We start from the raw sequence: 21,199 nt of genomic DNA, 5'->3' as shown, positions 1-21,199 counted from the left end.
AACACTATACGAAAATTTACAGTAGAAAATTAATATGCCAATCTCCTATATTAGAAATCCCCCAGGTATTTCCCTGATTCAACGTTACATATGTCACAGCTCTATAAACTAGTACAAACTAACTACCCTCCACTACCCTCTTCTTCCAGCTCAAAAGGAATCAGGAGACAGAATACATCTAAGCCTGACACAGGATTTGAAATAATGCAATAGGGAAACTTTTTTGTTAATTTTGGATTAAAAATGACAGTTATCTTTCTTAACAGGGCCTAACACACACATAACTGGGCTTAACTTTTCATTTTATCTTTACACATTCAAAGAGAAATTTGAAACTTACCAGTTCACAGCCTGGCCAATGTTTGTCATAGCTGAAGTCATTATTTCTGTTGTCAGGCTTTCCGCAAAGCTAACACCGTCTTGCCCAATTCCACTATCAGCTGCCACACTGGTATTGCTCAGCTCTTTCTCTGCTTTTTCAATAGCTTCAGCAACTATCTTCTCAGCAAGCAATGTCTTCTTATCAAGGTTAACGTGAATTTGAGGGACATCAAGATGAAAAATTTTAGATTTCTGACAGACATTGCTGAATTTTGAAGTTGAAATGGGCTTCCTGCGAGAAAATGAACTCTGTCTGGGAAACTGCTGAGATGAGCTTCCGGTGCAATCATGGAGTTCTTTAAGGTCACAGTACCTGCAAGCCTGGCTCATAAGTGGTGACAACTTTTGAGCATAAGTGACCCTATCTGCTGATTTTGTGGTCTCAGACGCTGGGAAAAGTGCAGATCCTAAACTTAGCTCCAAAGTGTCATCCACAACCTTTTTAGCATACTGTTCTATAGCCTGAACAACATTCATTCCATAACCATGTCCAGCTGTGCTGCCTGTTCTTTGGCAAAGCCCAGGATGTTGAGAAGGCTTAGGAATTTTGGGAGATTCTGGTTCAATGTGATGCTCAGTGCCTTCACTACAAGTTGACCTATTATAAAGGCAAGGCTTTGTTAAAGATTTTGGCAAGCTAACTGTAGATCCTGCCAGTTCTTTTCTAACGTCTCTCGCTATACTATGAGCAAGAGAGCTCGAAAAACTATACAGTTCAGAGCATTCACTTCTATATGTGTCCTGCATCCTTTCACAAGTTTGATTTTTACAAAGGTAACCTCCATTTCTTTTATTTTGTCTTCTTTTCTCTATTTCTTTGTGGTGGTCTTTATTTGAAAGCATTTGCAGTTCACCGTTGGTCTTCACCTGTGAGCTCTGCACAGGGAACATGGCTGTGCTGCACTTCATTTTGGCTGTCTTAGCTGCTTCTTGTAATCCTGACTTCACAGATCGATAGGCAAGTCTATTGGCATACTGATCCATTATTAACTCACTATTACCACCTTCCTTTTTTAGGATTTGTATAATGTGACCTGCGTATTCATCTGTCACACTTTCACAGCTGGGATACTTATACGTCAGCCCTGACATACGAGAACTTGGTGGTAAAGAAAGAAGAAACGAGTCCACTTCTTTCGGGTGTGTCACCGTCTCCACATTTAACTTCTCTTCTGATCGATAATCTCGGTCACCATCAAGATAACAACTGTTCTTCCTCTGCCTAAAAATCATGTAACTTTTAGCTTTTGCAATTTTCTCAGCTTCTGTAATGACTTCTGTTGCCATGTCACCTGCAAAACTGTACAGCGTTTGCAAATCTTCAGCTGCGCAATTTAAAGTAGGTGATATGCTTCTTTGACTCTGCAAATCCAAGCAAGCACGTTTATCCTCGAGTTCTTGAGTTATTTTATTGTCTAAGTAGGAAGCTGCCATTTCAGTTGCCGTTGAAATGATGTGTGTAGCTAATCCTTCTGCAAACTGAACTTTCTTCCTTGAGTGCTCCAACTTCGCATTCACTTGAGGCTGCTCCTCATCTTCACTACCTTCAACTTCTTCTGAAAGAGACCGCATGAGTTTCAACATGAACTCTTCTTTCTCTATGGTATTTTGCTCATTTTCAGACAGATTACCAACAGATGAGTTGTGAGGTGTGGAAGGCGGTGTAGCAGGTGCAAATTCTTTGGCTAATTCACCCTTGAGCTTTTTGGTTAATTTCTTGATATCCCACTCAGAACTGGCCTGGGAAGGCAGTAGTGGAGTCGATGGAGGAGTATCAGGTATTACATTTCTGTCTCTAATTTTTGGCTTGTCTTCCACCTGGAAGCCATCTACACAGGTAAACACTGAAGATGAGAAAGCATGTGAGTGAGGAAAGGGGCTTTCCTGTCCAAAAGACCAGGACTCAGTCGCTGTGTTCTTCACGTTCTGCTTTTTCACTGGTTTATCCTTAGCGAGTTCTGTCAAACCAAGCTTTTGACTTGCCATGGTTGGACAAGTTGGCAGTGTCTCCAAAGAAAATTCATGAGCTAGCGGATTTTTCTGTACTGGAACACAATCCTTTTTTACTGAAAGTGAACAGTCAGTTAAGTGATCTTGAGTGTCAAGAAACTTAGGAACCTTTTGGAAAGTTAACTGTGATTCTTCTCCAGGAATCGGTATGCCCTCCTTACCTGCTGCATTTTTATCTCTAGTTGAAGTCACTGATTTACTTTCGTCTATGGAATGTTTAATAACAGATTTAGATAAGCACTCAGCAAACTTATCCTTATTGCTGACTTCACGTTGCTGCAGTGTTGCCGGATCACAATGGGACAAAGGAGATTTTTCCGTTATTACTTTATTTAAATCACTTGTGTATTCATTAACTATTTCTGCAGCTTCAAATGATGCCACAGACTCTAAAGTTTCATTTACTAATGTGCGTGCCATTGCTGCAGAAAAGTTACTAATAATCACAGGCTCGCTTGCTGATTTTGGAGAACTCTGCATTTCAACATCATCATTAGCTGTTTTAAAATCACTTTGGTTAGGGGAATTGTGTTCTGAAGGTAAACAAACATTTCTGAGACAAGCTACTTCTCCTTTGCGTTTCATGGGAACAGGTGTTTGGGGAGAATCATGTGAATGATGCCCATCAGATGACTGAGCAGTCTTTCCCTGACACACTGCAGATGAAGTATGATATGGGCGGAGGGCACTTCCTGCCAAGGGCACTGGTATAGAAGTAACAATTCCAGAAGTACAAAACAAGGCCTGCTGCACTGTGTATTCCTTCTTAGAGTCCTGTGTTGGTTTTGTTCCCGGAATTCCTTGGTTGGTAAAAGTAGAAAATGTGAAGGTCTGTGCTGATGGCAGGCTTTCTGCACGCACACCCTTGACACCGTCCACAGACACACTCACGGCTGCCTTCGTGGTGAAGGTCATATCCACTTGGGAGAGTTCGATGAAGGCTTCCTGCAGTACAGATTCAGACAAATCTTTTGCATAGGATTTCACTACTTTGTTTTCAAAGTCAAATGACTTACACTGTGGAGATGCAGGTGTTGGAGGATAAGAAAACTGACATACCTCCATGATACCTTCAAAAACAAGCTCTTCAGCAAGATCTGCAGCAAACCTAGCAACTGTATTTGTGAACATCTGCTTCTTCACATACTGTAAATCTTTTAAGGCATTGGACAAAGCTTCACTCACCAAAAAATTGGCCAGGCCACTAATGGCACGTTCTTTAAGTGAAAATGCACGCTGTCTTCGCAGTTCATTAAATGCCATCTGAAAAACAGATGACGTCAATTTGACAGCTAAGTGGCACAATGCATTGGTGCATGAAGAAACTCCTTTCTGCAAGTCTTTAAATGCACCAGCCAAACTTTTTTCCACAAGGTCAGCTGCAAATTTCTGAATACTGTCTTTAATCATGAACGATTCAGTCTTAGATTGACTGTGCTGGTCACGATTTCCATGCTTAAGAACGACAGTTTTAGTTTCTTCCCTTTTAGTAATGTCTGATATTCTGTAACTGTGATGGGTATGAAGAACTGAGTCCAGTACGTCATAGGACACACTATCTGCATAATCTTCATAGGTGTAATAAATGGAATCGTGACTCTCATGAATTCTGTCTCCTCCATTATCTGACTGGCAAAAACATTCAGCAGGGGTACAGCCTCCAAGAGGACTAAAAGCAGAGGTACGAACAGGGCTAAACAAGCCACTATCTTCTCCTGAGGCCTTCACTGGGCGAGGGGAATCAGGAGCCTCACACAGGTTACTATATGGGGATTCTGGTTTCCGAGGAGTAGGCTTTCGAACATTAGCTGGCAGAGCTGGACGATCAAACTTGAATTTTTGGGGATTCATACAAGATTTCTCATGCTTGTGCCCTTTCTTTTGTGATGACTTTTTCATAGCAGTATCTTTTATAAACAGACAAGAAGTATCTGAGGCTTGTTCTAGCTCATCAAACTGATCAAAACTATCAAAAAATTCACTGACTTCTGAGTCTGAATCCTCAATATCATCTTTCATCACAGGAATTTTAGGCAGCTCAAGTTTAGCCTTTAAACTTTTTTGATATCCTTCTTCATCCAAGAAAATCACAGGACTCGGGCTCGAGCACTCTGATTCAGAAGAGTAGGCAGGAGAAGAGGAAAAAAAGGTTTTCTGTCCGTCACTGCCTTTCTCAGAAGCATTAGAAGCCCTATAGAAACTTCTCTGGATCCAAGGCTCTGAAATCGGTGTTGTAACTGAAGTTTTCATAGAAGGTAGTTCTTTATGTTCCAGAGCACTCATTAAGGAAGTTGAGGGTTTAGCCAATGGCTTCTGTTGTCCAGAGCTAACCAGAATCCTTAAATTGTGGTTTTCTTTGTGGTGACAAGAAATAGTCTGAGAAGCAGCATCGCACTGGCTCTTTAATGCAATAATATCTATTCCTATATGAAAAGAAAAAAGTCTATTATTCTTGAACAGAAATTTTAAGAAATTTTCTTAATTAATTTAATTCAGAAGGATAAAGTATGAAATATTTATTCCTAATGTGTCTTCTAAACTATGGTAACGAAAGGATTCATCCCAGGTAACACTTGAAAGCAAATGTATCATTTACTATAACAACTCCATTTTACCCTATGTCTGTGGTATTTGGCCTACAGAATGCTCGGCATGTCACGTAAGTACTATGGTGGATCTGCCAGGTAACTGTTCAGAAATTGAACCTTTTGTACCTAAGTGTGTTTCAGACACTATAGACAACAACGTCAAACAGTGCTTAAGACTGCATAACCTAAGCAAGCACAGAAACAGCATCAGTGAAATCCAGGTAAAAATGAACTTAAAAATCACAAGAAAATAAATTACTCAGGCAATCGGAAGAAGGAGCTAAAACATTTAATTGAACCCAATTTCAACTGAGCAAGTATACCTTAGTAACTTTCAAAATTGTATTTTTAAGTTTTAATTTTCCCTAAATTAAGAAAAAGTCTAGCAAAAGAACAAACCGTCGTTATACAGTTTTGAAGTCTCTTCTTCTTCTAAGTGCTCAAAAGCTGTAACAAAGTCATCCTCAATGGAAGATACAGACTGGTTAGTATCATCATCTTCATCTTCATCAGTGGTCTCAAGTTGGTGCTTCTGATGCAAGTATGTGTCCAAGGTATATCTTATGCCAGTAGCGTATTTACTCAAGAGACTGAAGATAAAATCAATTCTGAGTCTTGGTAATGTAGGTGACACTCTCATGACACAAAGCATTCCAGAATGATGAGTCTTAGGAAAAATGAAAGATGGTAACAATTTTTATTTCAAATAAAAATACAGTATCAGGAAGTACAGGCTAGAAATAAGATGACAGCAGAAGAAAAAAAATATGCATCCTGAAGGCTCCCTGGTTTTACAATGCTTCTTTTCATTCTTCACACTTCTCAGTTCCTAAGTTGTCTCTTCCTAGTTTTCTTTCTTACAGAGGCATTCAATTCCCACTTAAGTTTCTCTCCTTACATGCTACGTAACATATTAGCTACCTATATCTTTACACAATTATGTTTTCCTGTATTGTTGCACAATTTCCACAGTAGGAATCAGATTGTTTTATTTTTTTTTTTTTGACCAATTTCCTATGGCTTTTACCTTTATTCCTATTACTATAAAAGAACTATACCTTCCTTTACTAAAATTTACCCAGTATTAAAATTTTTACAGCTTGAAGAATACAAGTCAGATTTTCACTCACATAATATGTAAACATGTATATATTGATGACTTCTTCAAAAATCTAATAACCAAATAGCTACTTACCTCTTACACTCTAAAAAATAAAGCAGAGTAAACATAAATGAGGAATATAATTAAGGAAATAAGCAAACACTTCTACTTTTATTGCTAGACTTCATAGAGAAAATGGCAGGTCTTTATACCCAGAATAACACATTCAACACTGAAACCTATTGGCTCAATTGTATATGCTTTACCTCCTAAAATTACAATGTATTATCAACAAGAACTAACTCAACTACATGCTGAATATTTTGAAACTAACCACCTGTCTCAAATGATAATATTTCTATTTAGAAGCAAAGAACCACTACCATTCAGTGTCTACTTTACACAGAATTTCAATAAACTATGAGTTGAAGTACATTACCTAATACAGCACATTTATATAACTCTGGAATTGGTCAAAAAGAGGAAAAGTCCCTACAGCTTGTAAATGGTAGCAACAGTTCAAGAAATCCAAAAATAATGATCTTCAGAAAAAATATGTATCTTTGTACCATTTATGGAACTATAGACAGAGTTTTTAATTCATAAGCTCTGGCCTGCAGATGTGTCAATCTCATGGCAGTTAAGATTTATGAATTAGATTTCCTTTAGATAACATTAAAAAAAAAAACTTCATCCAAGCACTTGAATCTTGATCAAATTTGCATTAAGGAATTTCTTAGGAATTATTTACGAAAGTTACCTGATTTAGAGGATCATTATTCATTTCTGATGATCTATTTATATCCTTCATACAAATTATTTCATTTTCATTGAGGCTGCAGAAATGAAGTGAATTCAGAAGATCTGGAAGTTCCAAAGAAACGGCAGCTAAATCCTAATTTAAAATAATAATAATAATAATAATAAAAACACTGTAAAATCACTCTTTTGTTAAGGTTCGTATATGTGGACATTATAAGGAAGTAACAATAAGGTTTACCACTATATAAATTTTCCTCTTCGCAGTTGTTAAAATAATCAATTTTAAGCTGACAACTAAATACTTAGGAACATTACTCTTTCCAGTCACAGGTATTCAGAAATATGTCCTGGTTTGTTCCTTCTATCCAAACTACTTCCTTCAAGCAGGGGCATAAACAGGGGACACAGCAGAGTTTCTATTCTCAGTCACTCATATGCACACATCAGGAAGAACAGAATATGACTTTTTCCTCTACCAAGAGACACTTTACAAAACATAAAAATCACAAATCTTTAAATATTCCAGAGCAGAGAGAGAGCAATACAAACAGTAGATGGCTAACTGCTCAAACAGCCACGCCAGCTAGGCAGGCAGCCAGCCACAAGGTTCAGCCAGATTTACCACTTAGGCTATTTCCTGCTACCTCCCAGGACCCATAAGGGCAAGAAGCTGAAACAAAACTGAAAACTCAACCCAGCAAATCAGATATTGAATGTGGGTGCCCCAAAGCCAAAAGTCCAGCCCCAAATCGCAGCAGTCTGAGAAAGAGAGGAGGAAACTGAGATCTATCTCCAGGAACCTGGACCCCTCTTCAGGCCATGCCACTCCTTTCCAGTACGGCCCTCACCTCTAACATTAGTCACTGCAGACAACTGCCTAGCTCAAACGGCTAACAGTTTTGCACTGGCTATTACTTAATACAAATTGGAGCTTTTGGTTTTAAAGATCTATTTATTTATTGGAAAAGAGTTGGAGGGAGAGACAGAGATCTTCCATTCACTGCTCCATTCCCCAGAGAGCCACAACACCTAGTCTTTCGTGTGGGCAGTAGGAGCCCAAGCACCTGGGCCTCTTGTGCTGCTTTTCATGGGCCATTAGAAAGAAACTATATTGAAGTGGAGCAGCTGGGTCGGGAACTGCCGCCCATCTGGGATGCTGACATTAAAGACAGTGGCTTTACCTACTATGCTATACCACCAACCCCATAAGTTTTTTCTTTTACATTCAGAACTTTTGCAACTAAAAATGCAAAATTGTTACTGGTGAAGTCAAATTATGAAAAACATCAAAACAAAAACACGTATTCTAAATAATGAACATAACGGAGAAAAGCACAATAATTTGCAGCCTACTCTGGTAAGTGACTTTGTGCTGCCTTCTACAATTAAAATATTCACTAAGAATGACAAAAGTGAAAATGTGCAAAGCACAATCAAAAGTTGACCTGAGGGCCCGGTGGCATGGCCTAGCGGCTAAAGTCCTCGCCTTGAAAACCTCGGGATCCCATATGGGCGCCGGTTCTAATCCCGGAAGCTCCACTTCCCATCCAGCTCCCTGCTTGTGGCCTGGGAGGGCAGTTGAGGACAGCCCAATGCATTGGGACACTGCACCTGCATGGGAGACCTGGAAGAGGTTCCAGATTCCCGGCTTCGGATTGGTGCGCATCGGCCCGTCGCGGCTCACTTGGGGAGTGAATCATCGGACGGAAGATCTTCCTCTCTGTCTCTCCTCCTCTGTGTATATCTGGCTGTAATAAAATGAGTAAATCTTTAAAAAAAAAAAAAAGTTGACATGAAATTACAACCTTCTGATTTAAAAAAAGATACTAGCAGAACTTCATATAAATTCTTAATAAAACAAGAATTCAGTGTAAATTTGGGGCAAAAAGGGAAATTTTTAGCCTCAAAATGTTCCACAGTCCTTTCTAGTTCAACACACTGACCACATACCTGTATATGGGCAGCATCTGTTTCTTCATTAAAACCAAGAAATGTGACCTGAATAAAAATAAAGTTTCATCAATCTATTTTTATATCTTATCTCAGATTTGATACAGCAGAGAAACATGAAAAAAAAAAACAGCACAAAGGATAACTTTTTCAAAGATGATCAAAAAGATTTCTCCTCAAATTACTTCAACAGAAAGTTCAGTCACATCTACCCAACAAACATATAAGAAATGCTTTCAGTTGTGTCTGAGTTGTTCCCACTTTCATGCCACTTTCTAGTCAAAACTCCTCGTGGGATTCGCTGATCCATTCGGCCCTCCGTCAGTTGTCTTCCCTCGCGCTGGCCCCTCCAGGCCTGGACCATGCCCTGAACATGCTCGCCTCCATCTCCTCAGCCTGGGCCTCTTCTCCCTGGGCAGCACGTGACTGCTCCCTCCCCTCTCTCTGGAGAATGCCTCAGTAGGCCTCCAAAGCTCTCTCCTCACTGACTTCCTGTGATACCATCACTTACTCCCTTTAACACGCTTATTTGAAATTATACTCCGCAGAAATTTCCTTGATTTTTAAATAATTAATGACATTAGGAAATATCACAATTCTAATAAAGTTACAAACAAATGAAACACACGATATGAACATAATTTTAGCCTTGATACATGGAAAATACAAGGCCACATGCTAAATTACATGCAGTGATTAACCGGATGACAGAGTTACAGGTGATTTTTTTGTTAAATTTTAGTTTTTATTTTGTTAAACTTTATTTATAAACCTTCCCCCTTACTCACAATTCATAGGCTCAATGAGTCATTTCCTTTTTTATACTTTCAGCATTTCTTGTTGTTCTACTAAGAATATGCATTACTTTTATTATATGAAAAATGTATGATTTTACAAAGTCATATTTTCTTTGTCTTTAAGAAGTTTTTATCTGAAAATAAAATACTAAATTGTCTACTAGTTGAGAGCTATGGCTAAAAATATGTACTGTTTAAGTGACAGCAGATAATTTTCAAGAACTGGCGGGAGCAGCGAGGAGAATAGCAGAATGAAAACATTAAGCAATACCAAATAAACTTTCGATATCTTTCTAAAAATTCATCAACAAGTGAGAATCTTTACTCCAGGATCTTTATTCTGACCATGGTTATTGTTTCCCAAAAGAGTTAATCTTCCAGGTACCAAGGTCAAGTGTTACCTCTCAGAGCCTGTGCCCTCATCCAGAAAATCAAGGCAATGCAATCGCCCATCCCCCAGCTGTGAGGGTTAACTGGATGAAGCAGAGCAAAGGGCCTGCCACTTTCACTGACAAACAGTACTCAAGTGACAAAGTTGCTTCTTTATTTTCAAAACTGTACTTTGGGATATGTACACCTGAAAGCGGGACTGAAATTCTTTCTATTTTATCAAGTTTCTTACAAGAGAAAATGAGCTTCTGAAGATGCTAGCAGGGTTTTCATTTCCCATCGATCAAGAAAGACCTCAGCAAGTTGTGGGGGCTGGGAAAGGCATTAGTCAGCAGCTGGAATGGCACATTGTGGCAACAATGGGATTGATTAACAGTGGAAGTAGACAGTAAGAAGGTAACACTCAAGAGTCACAGAAATTGAGTTAACACAAAAAAGTAAAGGTTTAGGAGTAGCACAGTTCAAGTCTAACAGCTACATCTATCTTTTTACGAAATGACGTTACAGATATGAAGCAAAGTCATTCACTCAGAATATAAGAATCACCAAAATTTCCACTGGACTCCTCACTTCAAAAATTATTTTAATATACTTATCAGCCTGAAGCTGCGGTGACCTAATATCACACACAAACGTGATGAGGCATATGGGTAAATTAGAGGGGAATAAACCCTTATTCCAATTTTTAAGTCAACTAATAATAACCTGGAAAACAAATTAGCATCACATATTTTACGTTTCAGAGTAAAAAAAAGTTGGTATTAAAGTTCTAACTACTGAACATTGGAAGAATCATGCAACGCAGAGATGTCCAGTGAGCGGTCAGCGTCCACGTGCTGAATGAAGCATGCTCATTACAATACACTGACACAATGATGTTTGCAGTATTTGAAACACATACTTGTAGCAATGTAATAAAGTGCAGGCATTTGTGAAAATAGAGTTTACAGCCCTACCAAGACGCATGAAATTATTGAGCTGTATTAAGGAGGACTGCACAAAGCAAAAACGTCCCACCTCAGGTAAATCAGCATGGTCATGCTGCTTTAGGTGACCCTCCGCTGCCACACTGCACAGTTCTTTCTCACTGTGTAACAAAGACTTCACAGACTGGAACACATCTTCACTGAAGCTCTGGAAACAGGGAGGAAAAAAAAGACAGTTGTACTTTTTTTAATTCCAAGATAAGACAGGAGATCCTGGAGACATTTTGGTTTTAAATAGTCACTGATGCTCCAACTAATATTCACTGGGCACCTTTTGCTATACTGGATGCATACATCAACTGAGAATAGCTCCACTTGGCTGAAAAAGCTCATATAGTTTTTCATAAACCAAAAACGCCACCCACACTAAGTTTTGGCACTGAATTCTAGAAGCCCACACACAGTCTTACGCCAGGTTTACTTGCTCTTATGTGAAAACTTTACAAAATCCATGTCTTTTAATTCAGAAGCAACAATTTATATAATGAGCAAGATGATATGGAAGCTTCAGTAAGCTCACACTAACAGCAACAATTATTCCCTTAACAAAGCTGGAGACAGACTAAAAGAGACAGTAGCCCAAAGTAAGGTTTTCCACCAGTCTTAAGGAAGCTGTTAACAATAAAAATGAGAGATTTCAGATTTGGGATAAGGAGGCCATTACAAGTGCAATGGAACAGAGGAAGGAAATAGTTGTATAAAGAAAATAATTAGCATTGCAGTTAATCACAAAGAACACAGAGTTCCTCTACCTGACTCATTTTCCGCTGATCTGCTTATCTGTTTTTTTATCAGAAACGTCCTTACTCCAGTTAGTATCTACATTAATCCTACCCATTCTAAGAAATTTGAGGATTTTTTTCACCTCTGAATCATAATGACACATTCCCAAAGTTCCTGCTGTACTAGACAATACAGCATTAACATGCACAGCACATTAAGATAACCTACTCTACCTCATGACACAGATTATTGATCTCTATAATTGCAACAGATGTATCTGTCTTCTTCACCCATTAAACCAAATCACGGCAGTCAGAGACTGCGCTTCAGCCTGTTTCCTCAAATCTTGGGACCTCACATACCACACGGATTCAAGGAACAGTTGCTCATTTAATGAGCAAAATAAAAATCTGTGATCTAAGACGAGATACAAAAAGAACCCAAAAATTCATGAAAAAAATACACTCAAATGTGATGCATCAAATGAACTTATAATTCTTTAAATGTAAATCACCTTTTCCACTGAAAGGCCTTTGGTAGCACTATGCATACCCAGTAGTCAAGATTTGGGTTTTAGATACCAATCACCCATTACCAGAACCAGAGCTTCCTGCATCAACAATTGGCAGGCCTGAGGAAGACAAAGTATTAAATGAGCCTGGAACACCTATCTACCTATGCCAGTTAGATTCTTTGCCAATTCCAGGCAAAAAGGCAGGATGTGAGCCTAAGACAAAAGGACGCAGGTGGCAGCTTAAAGTGCCTCTCAGCTTCCTATCTGGGGCAATAGTTTATTATTATTATTATTATTATTATTATTATTATTATTATTATTGGTTTAAAATTTTTTTTTAATTACTATCCTAAATTTCCAAGATACACAGGAGGTAAATTTAACTGTAGTCAATTCAGGAGTCCCATTCTTATTTCTTCAAAAGATTTATTTTTATTGGAAAAACAGATAAAATTTACAGAGTGACAGAGAGAAAGATATTTCTTTTGCTGGTTCATTCCCGAAATGGTCACACTGGTCAGAATGAGTCAATTCGAAGCCAGGAGTCAGGAACCTCTTCCAAGTCTCCCAGGTGGGTGCAGGGTCCCAAGGCTTTGGGCCATCCACTCCTGCTTGCCCAGGCCACAGGTGGGGAACTGGATGGGAAATAAAACAGCCAGAACACAAATCGGTGCCTATATGGGATCCTGGCACATGCGAGGTGAGGATTTAATAACTGAGCCATTACTCCAGAGCCCATCTTCCAATGAATAAATGAATGAATGTAAACATATAAGAAGTTGTAAAATATAGGAATATAAAAATCTGTGAGTCCAGAGCAATACATATGAATGAACAGTAAAATCAGAACAAGCATTTCATATGGCTTTTATTTGCCACTAGTGAAGGTAACTATTATGTTGTTATTAACCTGAAAATTTGTAATTATAGGGCATTTATCCTTTCCTCACCTACTTAGATGAGCTACATGAAAGCAAGGAAAATGCTGCAACGAAAGAAGGCAACACCTGTCTTAACACGTAAGGACTGGTCGACAGCATCATGCAGAAAATGTCATCTACCCAATCAATTAAAAGCTCCAACATACCATCAGCAAAAATTTACATCATTATGGAATTAATTGACATAGTAATGAGTAACCAATATGTTAAAAGTAAATGCGAGGGCCCGGCGACATGGCCTGGCGGCATGGCCTAGCGGCTAAAGTCCTCGCCTTGAACGCCCCGGGATCCCATATGGGCACCGGTTCTAATCCCGGCAGCTCCACTTCCCATCCAGCTCCCTGCTTGTGGCCTGGGAAAGCAGTCGAGGACGGCCCAATGCATTGGGACACTGCACCCGCGTGGGAGACTCGGAAGAGGTTCCAGGTTCCCGGCTTCGGATCGGCCCAGCATCGGCCCGTTGCGGCTCACTTGGGGAGTGAATCATCGGACGGAAGATCTTCCTCTCTGTCTCTCCTCCTCTGTGTATATCTGGCTGTAATAAAATGAATAAATCTTTAAAAAAAAAAGTAAATGCGAGTTCTTAATCACCTTCTGTGACCACCTCATTGACATTTCAATTTTAGTTTATACACAACATATAACATACATAACATAACATGTTATACATAACATCATATCATCTTAAATTAAGGCAAACATGTGGTATTTAACCTTTTGGGATTGGCTCATTTCCCTTAGCATTATGGTTTCCAGTTTGGCCCATTTGGCCACAAAGAACTGCATTTTGTTTTTTTTAATAGCTGAGTAGTATTCCATGGAGTAGATGAACCACAGCTTTCAGACCAGAGAGGGTATACCTAAGAAGCCGTTGAACTTGACTGGACAATAAGATGCTGGACTCTATGTTTGGTGTATGTTTGCAATGGGGGAATCTCAACTGAACTTGAACTGTGGTTATGCAACAAGGTGGAGGAATCCACCATGGTGGGAGGGTTTGGGGAAGGGTGGGGAGAATCCAAGTACCTATGAAACTGTGTCACATAATACAATGTAATTAATGAATTAAAAATAATAAATAAAAAATAAAATAAAATAAAAATAAACCATAAGAATAACACCAAAAAATAAATAAATCTATTCCACTATGACCAATGGAAAAAAAAAAAGAAAAAAAGAAAATGTCATCTAGAGAAAGAGCTGCCAACACTAACCAGCCCGGCTTTCTTTTTCCTTTAAGTAATGCCTCAAGCATCATAAAAAATAAACATGTCAAGAAACGGCCTGATAACCAATTCACTTTAAGGGAAGAAAGTCAGGGTTCTACAAAGTACAACGGCATTACATTTCATTTGCTTATTACCACTTACTCAGCAGTTAGCATATTGTCTTGAGCACAAAAAAAAAAGGTACTCAAATTTGCTGAATGAATAAAAGAATGATAATGTTTGTTAAACAATTTTAGGATAAAGCACAAAGATGGCCTACACTGGTGAAAAAAAGGGAAGGGGGTTGGTGATGGAAAATTAACTTTTGAGAAGAAATAGGGAGCAGGCAGTGCGGTCTTCAGAAAATACAATCATGAATTCATTAGTACTATTTTCATGAGAGTCTTTTTACTTTAATGTTACCAGTTCAAATAAGATTCCTTAAAACAAATCAAAGCAATAGGATTCAAAATGACCCAACCTGTTTATAAAATTGCCATGTTCATATTAAGACTTACTTTTCTAACAGGTGCTCTCGTCTTCAGGTGACTGTTTCTGAGAAGCTGGGAAGTCGCCATAGCTACGCTGCTGTGTGTGTAGTCACCAAGGAGTAACTGCACAGAACACCTGCCAGACACAGCCAGAGAAACCAGTCAGTGACCGAGTGTGCTAACTCAAGGAGGCACAAGGTGCCAACACCTTCTCTCCCACCGGCCATTTAAAGAAAACCAAAAAGCAAACCAAAACACCCTAAAAATTTACATGGCAGTTGGATATGGAAATTAAAAAAAATGAGGCTATCACAAATTCATTACAAAAATCCTAGTTCAGATTCAAAATCACAGTCTACCTGTTTTTATTCAATTTGAATGCCCTTTATATTATAAAGCTGCAGTAAGAGATTTCTAAAAACTCATTTTAAATCTGAAATATAAACTATTACAAGAACGGCATCATCTTTCTTACGCCCTAACATCCCTTTTATCCCTCTAGCACTAGTGAATACTACAGACATTCTTAGTTCTTCGGCAGAAAGTTTGATGATACACAAATAAGAATATGAAATCCGCTCATACTAAGTTAGACAGATGAACAAAAACAAGTTCCTTATATAGGAAGCCCAGGAATGTAACAGTGACTGGAGCTGAGAAAACATCCAAGTTGCATGATTAATAGCACTTACACAAGCATACATGCCCCTTGGGAGAAGCTCTAAAATAGAGGCCTCGATGTTTGAATAACAATTTCACAAAAGACGTTTGAGAACTTAACATTTGACTAAGATAGATTTATACTATGAGATTTGCAAGCAAAAGCAACTTAAGCTAGCTCCCACTTCAGAACTTCAAGGTTACATTTTAATGAAATTCAATCTTCAACACAGAGAAAACTTGACAGTGAGCACATTATAAATGCATCTTGCTTTCAGGATTCCTAGATGTTAATTTTCCCACAAAGACTTACGATGGCATCCTCATCTGAGCTGAGGTTAGTCCTGCGGGGTCTTCTGGCTAGTTACTGACAACTGATTCAGCTTCGGCAGAGCAGCTGAACAGAGCGCCAGGGAGCCCCGATGGCTTACCAGGGAGCCGCACACCAGCTTTCAGAAAGGTGCCACCCTGTCCCGCTTTCGCCTGTCCTGGTTTTATTCCCTTTTGCTAATGTTTCTCCTCTAGGTATATGACATCCCGTTTACCTGACATATCTATTCTGAGAATCAAATGGGAAGGCACTGATGGGAGGTACTTTGGGAACAACAAAACACACACAAAAAGAGAAATTTTGATATTTGCCTAAAATATTAAAATAATCTAGAGAGCCAAAAAGTATCAAAATGAGGGCTAAGTACAAAGGGCAAGTGGGTGGACCAAGAAGATAATCCTTTTATTTGTCTTAGATCACAGTGCTCTGCACGTCATCTTGCAGATACGCTCAGGGGCAAATGGACTTGCCCCAACCTTCAGATAAAAACACACTTGCCACTCAGAGTCTAAGGATTCCAGAAAAACAGAAACCCTCCAAGTCAACTCCCGAGGAAAGCCACACCATCTTTTTGGAGCAAGATTTTGTAAGACACTTCAAAGCCCTGAAAATAGTTCTATTCTTGGACTCATCAATTCTATCTTTGGGAATTCATCAGAGCGAATAATGAACCTGGAACATCTAGGGGTCCTAACCAGAGCTCAGAACACAGCCAGGCTTTCTTCGCTAAGAGACTGACGTCAACAACTCATTTTATCCCTACAACTGGCAGAGCAGTCCCATCATTTTACGAGAAAAACTAAGACAACGGGAAGTTAAGCAATTCACCCAGGCCCACAAAAGAAATTGGCAGATCTGAGGTTGAAACCAAAAAAATTTTAAGAATTTTTTTTTTAAGTTTTTTTTTTTTTTTTAATTTAAAGTCAGATATACAGAGAGGAGGAGAGACAGGAAGATCTTTCATCCACTGATTCACTCCCTAAGCAGCTGCAATGGCCAGAGCTGAGCCAATCTGAAGCCAGGAACCCGGAGCCTCTTCTGGGTCTCCCACATGGTGCAGGGTCACAAGGCTTTGGGCCGTCCTTGACTGCTTTCCCAGACCACAAGCAGGGAGCTGGATAGGAAGCGAGGCTGCTAGGATTGGAACCGGTGCCCATATGGGATCCCGGCGCATGCAAGGCTAGGACTTAAACTGCTAGGCTACCGCACCAGGCCCAAAATCTAATTTTGTAACTCCAATGCAGGGCACTTGACCACTCCTCTCCAGTGCAAAAAGGTTTGGTAAGCTGTTTGTCACACTGTACAACAGAAATATAAAGTCATGCAGATGCCAGATGACCCTCAGGCAGTGAGGGGACATTAGCTTCCCTTCCATAGTGACACAATAGCTGCCAGTACCAACAGTGCTCAAGGACCAGGGGTTGGTGCACATGTTTTTATTTTCTCTGACTTCATACCTAATTTTGCCTGCAGGAGTCCAAAGAGACAAGAAACAGCAATTCCCTTTGCAGCTGCTAGCTAAAGTCAACTGAGCAAAGGTAAATACAACCTCCCAAGCAATGTCACCATAATAGGAAGCAATTGTCCAGATGCACCAGGCACTCTAAGGTGCACCACGTCCCCAGCACAGAAAGAGCTACAGAGGGAAGCCAGTGGCCTGAGACCACACCCTGGACGTCACAAGGCTGGCTGCCACAGTCTGTTGTACCCACAGCACTCCTAAGTAGCACGCCCATACAGAACACCCTTACTCACGGCTGAAAAACTAAAGCATACAGTATCTAATACAACCAACAATGGGACATTTTAAAAATCAAACACAGAAGAATGAGCACCAGATGAGAATGAATCCAGACAAACAGAACCATGTTGCCCTAAAATTCACATAATCCAACAGTACTACAGAATTACTTACTCATCTGAAGCTGATTTTTAAAGTTTAATTCTACCTTAACATTCTGCTTCATTTGTGGAAGAAAATGTATTAAACCCTAGTCCAGTACTCTGTATTTAATTTCGACATAAGTAAAATACTACCTCACAAGGAAAAACATCAGAGAAAGGGAAACAAAGCATCTTGGTAATGACACAGAGGGGGTGGCGGGAGGTCGGCACAGCAGCTCGAGCAGGCTGTCCTATCCCACCAGAGCAGCAGAAACACAGCACTGCTCCCTACGCTGCCTTGTGGGATGACAAACTTCACTGAGGCTTTTTTGTTGTTGTTTTTATTTGCATTGTGCTCTATTTAAGGGTGAATGAAGAAATGCCAATAACCAAGTAGGTTAGTTACAGCCAAAGGAATTAAAATGAACCTGGAAAGAGCCAAACAACACACGAAATTGGGAGACTGAGTACAGATGGACAAGCCAAACCACACCAAGACAATTTCCCAGAGCTCAGGAAAAACACACAAAACAAAAAGTTAACACAACTAGATACGGAATTCCCCCTAAAAGAAACCAAAAATAAATAAATAAAGCAGAATACGTACTGCTAAAATCAAAGGAAGACCAAGGAAGTTTAAAGAAAAACCAGGGACTGTGCAAGGAATCAAAGGGAAGCAGCTAGAGAAATGAATGCCGGGAACGCTGGTACAGAACTCTGAATAAATAACTGAAAAATACCTTTCATTCTGAGGTTCACCTGCTAAAACCCATACTAAAGACTTAACAAAATTCACAATTAGGTGAAATAGTCATTGACACAAAACAAACACTGAAAATCAGCTAGAAATTAGTCAATGCAAGTGAATTATAATACATTCACTTGATCATTACCTTGCTGTTGGAAATACAATCACACAAACTAGTGTCAAACAGCAAATTGTAAAATGATGCAGATACTGCATTTACTGATGATTTAATAAAATCAGACATAATTTTAATAATACACGTGTTTCTGCACACCTAAGGAAATGTCTTAAAGGATGTATGCCGTGACAGGGATCGACAAGTGAGAAACTTTAAAAATGCTACAAACCCATCAGATACCTTAATAAGAAAATATAAATAAGTAAAGTAAGATTGGGATGAGTCAGGGCTACACCATTTTGTGCAAAATCTGTGTATCTACGTTTGTATATTTACATGTGGAATAAAAATGATACATGACAAGCACAGACACTGGTTTTTCTCAGTAGACACAACGATGAGTGAGTCACTTGGACGCTGCATTAGGAGAGCCTGAATTCACCTTCAAGTTCTGCTCCCAAGTCCACTTCTCCACTCAAGCATGTGCTAGGAAGCAGGTGCTGGCTCAAGTTCTTAGTGTGTGCCACCATGGAGGAATCCTGGGTTGAGTGCAAGATTTCAACTGTCTTGTCTCTCTGCCTTTCAAATTAAAAAATTAGAAATATTCACGTCAACATCATCTGCCATTTTTTGGCAGGAGAACTAACTGCCAACGCATCTTTGGAATGCCTTTCTTCTTCTATCAACAATGTCCTATGACTTTCTTACCGTACTGGTTTTCTCAAACTTCAGGACAGCTACAAATCAGTTCACCTGGTTTTGTTGTTGCTGTTGTTGTTTTCCTTTATTTCAGAAGTAGGGAGACAAATAAGCGGCAAGAGCTCCCATACACTGACTCATTCTCCAAATGAATGCCATGACCAGGGATGGGCCAGGGTGACGCTTGGGAGCAGAGAAGTCAATACTGTAGCAGGAGCCCAAATACCCGATCCACCAATGCTGCCTCCCAAGGTCTCTGTCAGCACGAAGGAGTCGGCAGCTGGAGGCAGACACTGGAACCAAGTGTTCCAATATATGGACCCGGATGCCTTAACCTCTTAAGCTAAATGGCTGACTGGAATGAGTTTCTATTTCTAATCCACTCACATCAAGATGATTCAGACTGAGTAAGTTTATATGGAACCCAGAAATCCGTATTGTAACAAGTACTCTGCAATTTCTGATAAGAAATCACTTATCTCTCCAGCTACTGAATTCACCTCCTTCCCTGAATAATTGTTAACTTATTACTCAAATACTAATATTTTCTAACCTGCATACCTGCCCTCTTTGGGTATGCTTACTTTGCAAAGGACATTCCACATCTACCTCTGATTTGAACTATGTAAATAACTTATTAATTTATATTTTCAGTTCTCCTTGCATTCAATTTTCAGTTAGATACTTCCAACTAAATATTCCAGTTACCCCAAACTTCTGAAGTTAAAAATGTGAACAAAACTTTCCTCCCCTATGCTGTCTTAGTAAGCCAATCCCAGACAGGAGGCCAAACTTCCCAGGATCCCTACATACCATCATGTGCAATAAACCGCCATGGGATAGTCTGTCCTCCTCCCAGTTTCCTTTCAAATTTTCCCTCTCACCTTACTCCCCGAGCTACTACTTTAGGATCAACTCAAAGCCACCCTCAGCAAAGCTTGGCTCAGCTACTCCTCTACCTCCGGCTCACACCCCAGGGCTTTGCCCTTTAATCCTGTGGTGCCGCAGTCTGCATACTCCCCTCTTGCTGTGGAGTTCCCTGAAGACAAGTCTTTTATTAATTTCTAGTTTAACAGACTAGATAGTCAAAGAACAGCTGAATTAATACAGGCCATCTATTTAAAGGACAAAGTATGCCTTTAAATGTTTAAAACAATATATGTACATCTGTGAGAATACATTTAAACAGTTTCAACAACTTCTATGAGATTTCTGTAATAAATGTTCCAAATGAACATTTTGACCAAATGCCAAATATTTTTTAAATCAATATTAAATAAAGTTATAATAAAATATATAGAAAATACTGATTTTGAAACATTAGACAGAAGAGGCAATACAAGAGTATGGTCTTGAAAAGGCAGCACTGGCTGCAGGTGAGCTCCATGTGTCCACACAGGGACAAGGACACTAGGCAGAATTTGGGGAGACCAGGGTGGCTGGAATTCACAAGGCCAAGTCAGTACTTGAGAGAACATTCACGAAGAATAAGAGCTCTGAAGATCTGCAGATGGGCTCCCCGAGGAATGTTGGCCGAATACCAACCAGTGCAGAGTGCCTCAGATGGAGGAAAAAACAATCCGAGAGCAGTGGGCCAAACAATACCTGGGGTCACACAGGGCCTGAAGAATTTGTACTCTCATTAACCAGACTGGGTAAATGGACAGTGCAAGCAATGGACGGACTCCTCAGAAGGAAGCTGCCCGATTGGGGGGCCGCTGTCAGCACCACACCAAAGGCTGTTCCGGCCCCACACTAAGAAAGGTTAAAAGCAAGCCTCAAAACAATCCAACAGATCCTAAATACTGTACACCAGAACTCAATCCAGTACTCTTAAGGAACATGACAAATAAAGCAAGCCACAGTGCAAGATTCAAAGCTGGCATACTGTCAAAAATTACCAGGCAAAGGAAGAG

At 39.6% G+C, this 21,199-nt stretch overlaps 1 protein-coding gene across 6 annotated transcripts in view; it reads right to left on the bottom strand.

The window, feature by feature from the left end:
* The window catches only part of AKAP11 (A-kinase anchoring protein 11), a 47,342-nt gene that overhangs the window by 18,749 nt on the left and 7,394 nt on the right, over window positions 1-21,199 (bottom strand). For all 6 annotated transcript variants that reach the window (XR_009246393.1, XM_058670694.1, XM_036493372.2 and 3 more), the window contains exons 2-7: window positions 14,871-14,979; window positions 10,998-11,114; window positions 8,794-8,841; window positions 6,842-6,976; window positions 5,379-5,646; window positions 341-4,814 (exon numbers count right to left, since the gene is read on the bottom strand). Coding sequence is in view for 5 of the 6 variants with exons in the window: in XM_058670694.1 (XP_058526677.1) it covers window positions 341-4,814; window positions 5,379-5,646; window positions 6,842-6,976; window positions 8,794-8,841; window positions 10,998-11,114; window positions 14,871-14,930 (5,102 nt within the window). In the remaining variant the exon portion in view is untranslated. The remainder of the gene's footprint in view (window positions 1-340; window positions 4,815-5,378; window positions 5,647-6,841; window positions 6,977-8,793; window positions 8,842-10,997; window positions 11,115-14,870; window positions 14,980-21,199) is intronic.

This window comes from Ochotona princeps, chromosome 12 (assembly GCF_030435755.1).
Source record: "Ochotona princeps isolate mOchPri1 chromosome 12, mOchPri1.hap1, whole genome shotgun sequence".
NCBI lineage: Eukaryota > Metazoa > Chordata > Mammalia > Lagomorpha > Ochotonidae > Ochotona > Ochotona princeps.
Note: the sequence above shows the minus strand (reverse complement) of the source record. Positions and strands in the feature narration are given on the sequence as shown.